The sequence below is a fragment of the Microtus ochrogaster genome, chromosome 5 (genome assembly GCF_000317375.1).
Source record: "Microtus ochrogaster isolate Prairie Vole_2 chromosome 5, MicOch1.0, whole genome shotgun sequence".
Classification (NCBI taxonomy): Eukaryota; Metazoa; Chordata; class Mammalia; order Rodentia; family Cricetidae; genus Microtus; species Microtus ochrogaster.
The window spans coordinates 94,443,099-94,451,870 of record NC_022012.1 but is presented as its reverse complement, the minus strand read 5'-3'; the positions used below and the strand labels follow the sequence as shown (position 1 = coordinate 94,451,870).

Here is an 8,772-nt window from a genome sequence, read left to right as displayed (position 1 = left end):
GGGATGATAGAGACGTGTGATGTAACTTGTTATGGGATGCAGGATGACAGAGGTGTGTGATGTAACTTATTGTTATGGGATGCGGGATGACAGAGGCGTGTGATGTAACTGATTATTAACACAGTCTAGGATCCGGAGGAGCCTAGAAAGCAATGAATGCCAGGTGACTACAGAAAACCAGGGCTGAAAAGTGGGCTCGTTGCTACGGTCCACCTGACAGTGTGCCGCTTAGGTTTCTGGGACTGCTCTGTGAGAGGAAGGCGAGTCTGGAACTTTGGGCCAGGAAATTCTGTAGGCAGAGATCAACAGGCTATTCTGGAAGGAACCTGGAAGACAGGCATACTGAGGGCATGTGGAGGCCCCTTCATGAGGCTCCAGAGGGACAAGGACTCTTAGGAACGGGGCTGGAGACCGTTCAAATTATATTCTAGCAAAGCATTCATTCTCGTTCTGTCCATCTCCCAAGATTTGCAGTGTAGGTAAGGATATGGACTGATGTGTTTGATGGAGGAAAGTTCAAGAACGTAGAGCATTCAGGCTATGGCCTGGTAGCTTTACCACCGTTAATACAGACCCAGAGTGAAAAACCAGTACAAACTAGGCAAAAAGGTTTTAAAGATTCAGTTTGATGGGGAAAAATTGGGGCAAATTTAAAAGTCTCAGAGAAAGCACGCACAGACAGAGCAACAGTGCTGTAGTCGAGTCCCACAGAGAAACTAGTGCTCCAGGTAGGGGGCCCTGGAGAGAGAGTGTAAGCTCAGGATCTCAGGATGCCCCTGGAGGAGGGGTTCCCTGCTCAGGTCCAGGGGCCCAAGCTGTGTACCTAGCTGGCAGCAGAACCTGGCAGCATTGTCCACACCGCACGCCGAGGCCCCGCAGTCTGTGGCAGTCAATGGTCCTGAAAGGCTGCTATGTGAAGCTGTGAAGATGAAACCCAAGGATGTTAGTTCAGAAGCAGAGCTGCTGCTGAGGAAGAGTGGAGGAATGGGATGGAGCCTGAGAGAGGCTGGCTGGCTGTGCAGCAGGGGCAGAGATCCCATCACAAGCCCCACTGCCAGGCATGGAGCTGCAGGACCCACGACCAGCCCCAGGCTTCTCTTCAGGTATGGGGACGTTCACTGGGAACCACTATATGTCAGAAGCACGTAGCTGGCTTATAGGCACTCACAGCTAAGATACTTTGAGCCTCAGGTAAGACAGCTCTGGACTTTTGAATAATGTTGGAACTGTTAAAGACTAGGGGACTCCTGAAGTTGGACTAATTATTTTGCATTGAGATAGCCATGAACCAATGGAAAGGGCTAAGAGGCTGTGGCTTTAAATTGCTGTTTGGAGATCAAGTTGGCAGGGGGTAGACCTGTCATGTCAGAGTGACAGCATCCACTGTCACCTAGGAGAGTCCTGTCCATACCTCAGAGGACTGTCTATACTTAGCCTTTGGGGAGGTCTGTGAGGAATTATGGGCTAGCTGAGGCAAACCTCCTCCCCAACTGTGGACAAATAAAAGGGGAGCTGAGCCCAGCATTCAACTCTGCGCCCTGGTTGTAGACGTGTATGACCAGTCACCTCGAGCTCCTGCTTCCATACCCTCCCTGCCATGGTGGACTTTAGCCCTGAACCAAAATAAAGCCCTTCCTCAGGCTGCCAGCCAGGTATTTTGTTGCTGGGTGAGACAGCTCTCTGATGCAGGCTGCTACCAAGAATCCTGGTTCACAGAACTTCTGCGACTGCCATCTAATGGGCAGGAGGCATTTCAAGGACAAGTCTGGGGCTTGAGACTGTGATTCTCTGGATGTATCTAGGTGTTCAGTCGAAGAGGAGACTAAAATATGTCCCTGGCAGAGAGGTGGGTGTGTCCGGAAGACTGGCTGTGTGTGGTTTGGAGCCCGCATGAGTTGGCGAAAGTGAATATTGAGGCAGGGAGGAGCAAAGGTCTAGCTAGAAAATGGGGCTTTTCCAGCTTGAAGAGCCCAGCCACCATTCTCATAGGGATGAAGCTGGGCCCCGGATGGTGACAGCCTAGGCCAGCGGGAAGGCTAAGGAAAAGGATATTGAAAAAAGACCTTTTTGGATGTGTAAAAATGGATTATGGAAATGGTGACACAAACCACTGAATGCTCAAAGACCCACTGAACTGTGTGATAGTCAAACAGCACCATGACAGGAGCCCCCTGGGTTCTGCAAGTGGAGGTGACAGTGACTCAAGATAGTCGCCTGTCCAGGACCCAGCGTGTCACCAGTGAGGGAGGGAGGGCTGCAGGAACACAAAGGCTGACCGACTGAGGCAAAGGGAACCATGAAGACTGCAGGGGCTTGTGGTTTGCGAAGGTGGGGACGAGCCAGGTGAGGAAAGCAGGTGAAGTAGTTACAGCTCTGTTCTCTTTCTGTCCAGGCAGTATTAAAGGAAAGGCTGCCGTCCTGACACTGCGGCCAGGACCGTGGTTTCAGCCCGCCCCACCACAAACGATGGGACGCAAACTCCACCGCCTTGTGCTGGACTCGCACGGACAGAGCGACACTCACGAGAAAACCACACAGACTCGGCGACTATTGCTGAACACCGTCTGTCACTTTATTATTGATCACGTCCCGTCTGTCACACAAGGAGAAAGACTGGTCAGAACTAGAGGCAATGACCAATCAGCCAACGAGTTTGTGTTCTCAGTGCACACCAACTCTGACTCGTAGGACATCTTTGTTCAGTCTCATGACTATTAAAATTGGTGTCAAGATTGTCACATCTTTAAATACAGATAGAATTCCAGAAGTACATAATTATATATATATATATATACACAGAAAAATACAAGACTAACTTTTCCCACAATATTTAATTTATACACTACTGTAACTCTAGGTGACTTCTGAAGACAGGTTAGGGGACAAGTCACTGGTTAGAGCAAGAAGTAGTTTGGTCCACTATTGGTGTGATGGTGTTCTGCTCCCGCCCCGTGACAACATCCCAGGACATAAGACACATGCACAGACATCCACTTGTCAACGAATGGGTAGACACCACTCAACAGACATGTATGTGCCCAGAGGGTCACCAACCACACACAATAAGGCTATGATACAGCTCTGCAGCATAAATGGCCAACACTGCTGATCTAAAGTGAGCACCGTATATACACCTGAATATAAAACCACTGGAGACCAAACGCATACGGCTGAGTTGAGAGGCGGCACTCCGAGGCTGGACGTGACCACAGAGGAGTATGTACATTACTTGGAAAACAGCTGCGACAGTTTATTGCAATGGCCCTACAAACGTCTCTCCTTGCTCACACAGACACGGCTCTCACGGTCTCTGTGAACCACACTGGTTTCTGGCCCTTTGAAGATCCCTGCTTAAGAATTTCAAGCAAATATGTTCTATGGCTTCACCCACACATCTCTCTTCATCACTTTCAACTACATAAATGTCACGCTGAATGGGACTGTAGCTTAAAGCACAAGCAGTTAGCCTAGGTCTAGGAAGTATCTTAAGTAGAACTTTTACTTAGCATAGTCAGGTTATACTGTGAAGTTCGGAGTAATATACATTAACCCTAAAGGAGCTGACTGAGTCTGAGCCCTGCCCGCTCTGAATTACACGGTCACTCAGAGTCAGGAAAGAAAGTGGCAGAGTGTGTGGGAAGGACCCTGGGCCCAGTGACACCCATCCCACAGGTCCCTTATGTACTGCTTTCAAAACCTCTAGGGCACAGTGTGAAAAACAAAACCAAAACAGCATCTGGGCTTCCCAAGATTAGGGAAGACATGCATCGAGAAGATGCCTGGGGAGATGATTATCAGTCGGGACCAGAACTCTGGTCAGTGTGCAGCAGGAAGGCGGCTTGGAGCACTATCCTTTCCTGAGAAGTTCTTGTCAGCTGCTCTTTGCAGCTGAGCCAGATGTTGCCATGGCATGGAGAAACCAGAGGCCACCTAACTACCAAGCTCCTGAAAAACCAATTCCAGGAAGCTGTTTTACTGTTGGTGTTGACTCTGCTGCCATCTGTGTGCGCTGTGACCACTGCAGCGGGAACTCCAGTGTCTCCTCTCCACACAGGTTTGAAGGAAACCCCGCTGTGTCCTGCAGGGGGACTTACAGAGCTTCTTTTTGATCTGTCAGACAGACAGACATACACTCTAATAAGAGTTAAGACGAGAGTTCACCTCATCACCTCACAAAAGATTGTCTCCTTGTAATTCTACAGGGGAAGCTGCCTCACAAAGCTAAGTAGCTGATCTCACCTACTACAAACAAGAACATCTTTGTCAATGAAAACGTAAGAGCCCCAACTGTTTTCACACTATCGCTTAAGACAAACAGGTGTGGGCGCTCAGACCGTGGCTCGGTTCTTGGTGCACAGGCTCTGGGGGGCTGGCAGCGGCTGTTGCTCTGCCCAGGCCTGTGGGCATCACCACGTTATTGCTTTGGTTCTGTCTCAGGCACCAGCGTGCCTAGAGCATGGAGTTTCCCTATCACCGGAGGTCAGGACAGGAATTTGGGCTTTTCACAAGGAAACGAAAGCATTTTCCCTCCAGGTTAAGTGCAGAACATGAATTTCTAAGCACTCCGTTTACGTTGGGTTCCAGATAGATAATTTCATCCTGGTCATCCACACTGAAATCATGAATGTAAAATCACACAGTAGACTTTTCGGCTGGAAAAGAAAAGTAGCGTGTAGCAGCATGCACAAAGACCATGCATTGTCACGTCAGAACAAATGAAGTGAGCGGAGTGCGCTTTACAGGTCAGATGACGTGGCAGCAACTGGCGGGGCTGGAGGCGCAGAGCAGCCCTTCCTTGCGGCTGCGCTGGATGTTCACGGAGATGGTCTTTTCGCACAGAGGTAGCTGGAGCACGTTGTTCCGCAGCTTCTTGGTCCTCACGGGGTCCAGGTCAGCAGCGGGGCCAGGGCCTGGGGTGCTGATGCACATCTTCCACGTGGACTTCTCCTGCACCTTCACGCTGGAAAACAAGGCCTTCTGCGGGTCCAGAATGTACTTGGCGCCGTGCAGCTGGGAGCCTAGGCACAGGCTCACAAGTTTGAGGCTCTGCACAAGCTCCGCACCACGTGGAGCAGCGGAGGCCGAGGCTGGGGAGGATGAGGAGGAGTCGGGGCCTGCACAGCGCCGCGAGGAGCCTGTTGCACCTGATGGGGTCCCACCTGAGCCACCCTGGCCGCCACCGCCCGTGCCCTGCTCGCCCGGGCTGGTCTTGTCCACCCCACCACCACTGCTAGGCTTGCTCTGGCCGCTGCCATCACCCTCACTGCCCGGCGGTCCCTCACTGCTGTCACGCCGGTGCCATGAGTAAGCAAAGCCGCTGTCCTTGTCCAGCCGCCTGCGGCTCTCAGAGTCATCATCACTGGTCTCAGAGCTGCTGCAGCTCGAGCCACGGCCCTGGCTTTTCCTGCGGTGGTAGCGCTTGTGCACTGTGCCCGGCGAAGCGATGTTCATCTTCAGCCGGCTCAGCTTGGGCGGCAGGTTCTCGTCCATGTCGAACTCATCGTCGGACTCGCCCTCTTCGAAGATCTGGTTGAGCACCGGAGCACTCTTGCGGGATGTCAGGCGGTTCGTGACTGACGGCTTCCGGCGCAGCACCACCTGCGTGGACAGAGACACAGGCTTCTTGTCTTCCTCCTCCTCCTCCTCATCTTCTTCCACCCTGAATAGACACTTCCGCCCACTGGCAGCAGGCGTCAGGCTCGCGGGTGGCACAGTGGGCAGTGCTGGCCCAGCCAGCTCTGGGAGCTCGTCTTTCTTGGCCGAGTCACACAGGCCTTTGCTCCTGTGGCCATTAAGAACATTGTCAGCAGCCCGAGCAGGAGACTGTGGGACAGTGGCGTGTGACAAAGGCGTGGCAGTGAGGTCGTCCTCAAGGTCTTGGGGCACATCGATTTTGGTTGGCCATGACTGCCTGTGTGACAGAGGAAAGACAATCGTCATGTAGTAGCTGGCCTGTCCTGGAGAGACAAATAGCTCAGTGGGTAGTGTTGGCTGCCCAGGTGTGAGGACCTGGCCACCCACGGCACGTCAGATGTGACAGGCTGAGCACCATCACAAGGTGGTGGATGAAGACTGGATTAGTTCCAGAATCATCGGCCAGCAATCCCTGCACACATGGCAGAGAAAACCCTGTCTCAGACAAGATGAAGATGAGGACCAAAACCTAAGGTATCCTTAACCTCCGCACCCAGCCATAGCACGCAGGCCCTCACACACACAGAGCTAGGATGAAACCCACAGATGTAAAAAGCAGTTCAGGTCCATCAGCAAGGATACCAGAGGGACATGTGGCAACTTCATCACACCACAGCCCCCAGAAAAGAACATGGGGCACTCAAATATTGGGGTAGCACAAGTTCTCCCTAAACCTCAACATCACACATGTCTACACATACACCCATGTACACCTACACACACACTCACACACACCCAGACACACATATATGCACAGCTACATATATGATCTCACACACGCGTATACCTTCAGACAAGCTCATCTACACACATGCACATACAAGCATGCTCACATGCATGTGCTCTCATCTACACATATACACATGTACACCTACATACAAATATCCAGTATACTCTCACAAATAAACACATGGACAGACTCATATGCACACATGTTCATCACATGTACTATCTACATATGTACATGTACACACACACAATCTCTGTCTGGCTCTCACAGTCAGATGAGATTCACCTAGTATAAATCCCCACACAGCATACTGGAGAGCAAAACTGAAACACTGTCTTTCAATCTGGAGGTCCCATGTGGGAGGCTGTAGAGGGCCTGAGTTCCTGGTCGTCCTCTGCTGAGGGTGTAAGATGTTGAGGGCATTCGCGATAGCTATTTTCATAGTGACATCTGCATTTCATACCAATTAAAACTGCAGTTGTAAAATATCTCAGCAACTTCACGGGAGGAAAAACTACTACTTGCCCCAGCCACTGTTGGAGGTGCAGAGCAGGCAGGTTTCCAGTGGGCACCATGTGAGAAAAGAACCAGGCAGAGAGCACTGAGCGAGGCCCAGGGTAGGAGCTAAGGCACGGGACCTGCAGTCGGGCCATGGAGAAGGAGGAGCAGCATGGTAGGATGCAGGCTCAGCTCTTCTCCATCAGCTTAAAGCAAAACCCACTGAGCAGCCACACTCAGGGGTAGCTTTGGCAAACACCTGGTGAACAGTCCCACCCATGGCTGACACAGTTCGGCGGCTCACCTCTCCTGAGCATGTGACACTGGACTCACCTGTCCAAATGGTGACAACCGGGAGAGTCCAACAAGGGAAGAGCACATGTTACTGGGAAAGAAGGAAAGCCGCTAGCGAGCTCTGCAGGTGGAGCAGGAGTGTGTGTGTGCACGGAGGGAGCTGATTCCAGCCCAGGGCTGCTAACCCTCAGGGCAGGCTTCACTCCACCAACCAAGCCCGAGGGTCAACTTCAGGGAAGGCTCTGGTCAGTGGCCCCAACAAGAGTCCACCCTCCTCACCTCGGGAGGTCAACAGTGGTACTCAACCAAATCAGAGCTATGTGTTCCTGAGATTCCAATAGCTAATCAATGAACTGAAGTAGCTCTCTAATCTCTGAAACCCTAAATGCCCCATTTAAAAGTCTTCCAAGTAACTAAGGGAAATTCACACTGCTCTCGGGAGGAAATCTTTTTTTTTTTTTTTTTTTTTTCGAGACAGGGTTTCTCTGTGGTTTTGGAGCCTGTCCTGGAACTAGCTCTGTAGACCAGGCTGGTCTCAAACTCACAGAGATCCGCCTGCCTCTGCCTCCCGAGTGCTGGGATTAAAGGTGTGTGCCACCACTGCCCGGCTTCGGGAGGAAATCTTTAAGGACCTAAGAGGTGAGGCACAGCCAGCACACAGCAGAGGAGCCTGCTGTCATGGCCATGAGGGTGAGGAATCTCCTCCCTGCAGAATTATGAAACATCAACAGACAGCTCCCTATTTCAAAACATTAACTTACGAATATCAATGAAGGTATTTTCTCACCTAAACTGGGCCTTGATGTTGCTGGGGCTTGCAGACCTGGTCTGTATTTCCTTCTCTTGCTTTTCTCTCAGGATTCTTTCAGCGAGTAAGAAGTAAGTGGCTGTGATGTGGTTGTATCTGTTGGTTTCCAGGGCTCTGGAGAAACAAATCAAGAGCGATCAGAAGTTAAGCAGCTAAATTTTTACAAGATTTTTTTTTTTTTTTTTAGTATAACCTAATGAAATCCAGTATCTGGGAAGCTTTTAAAATGAGAAAAACACAAACTAGCGAGAACTAAACCCTGTAGTTTCTTAGGTTATTATCCAAAAGAAGCAACTGAACAAATATGTGCGGATCAGTGAGAGAAGAACAAACTGCGGTGTGGCTGGACTGGTATCAGCGTCCAGACATAAGAGGAAGAAACAAGCTTCTAAGAGTATGTATATTTTCTGGAAACATGGCTGGTATGTGGAGCTGGTTTCTGCTGAGGAGGATCCTTTGCTTTCATGAGAAGAATGGACTAAAGACAAGACCCATGCTACCTGGACAGTCGGTGAGCCAGGGCCAATCAGAATGGTGGAAAGTGATTTTTACTTTTGCACGTACTGGCAGTTGAGGCACTGGACAGCAATGAGTGCAATCTAGAGGGTGCCACTCTCATCCTGTGCTGTAGTGAAATCAACGTGCTTGTTCATCCATTCAAACAACAAGCTCCCAGGATACCACGTCAGGCCAGGCACCATGGTGGCCAGGGGCTGGAGACATGACAATAAAATACATGGCACTCAGG

The 8,772-nt window shown here is 50.8% G+C and overlaps 1 protein-coding gene across 4 annotated transcripts in view; it reads right to left on the bottom strand.

Moving 5' to 3' along the window:
* Window positions 1-2,548: 2,548 nt before the first annotated feature.
* The window catches only part of Snrk (SNF related kinase), a 53,107-nt gene continuing 46,883 nt past the window's right edge, over window positions 2,549-8,772 (bottom strand). For all 4 annotated transcript variants that reach the window (XM_005348140.2, XM_005348141.2, XM_026778976.1 and 1 more), the window contains 2 exons: window positions 8,004-8,138; window positions 2,549-5,911 (listed from right to left, as the gene is read on the bottom strand). In XM_005348140.2, the coding sequence (XP_005348197.1) occupies window positions 4,744-5,911; window positions 8,004-8,138 (1,303 nt within the window). In that variant the 3' untranslated portion in view covers window positions 2,549-4,743. The remainder of the gene's footprint in view (window positions 5,912-8,003; window positions 8,139-8,772) is intronic.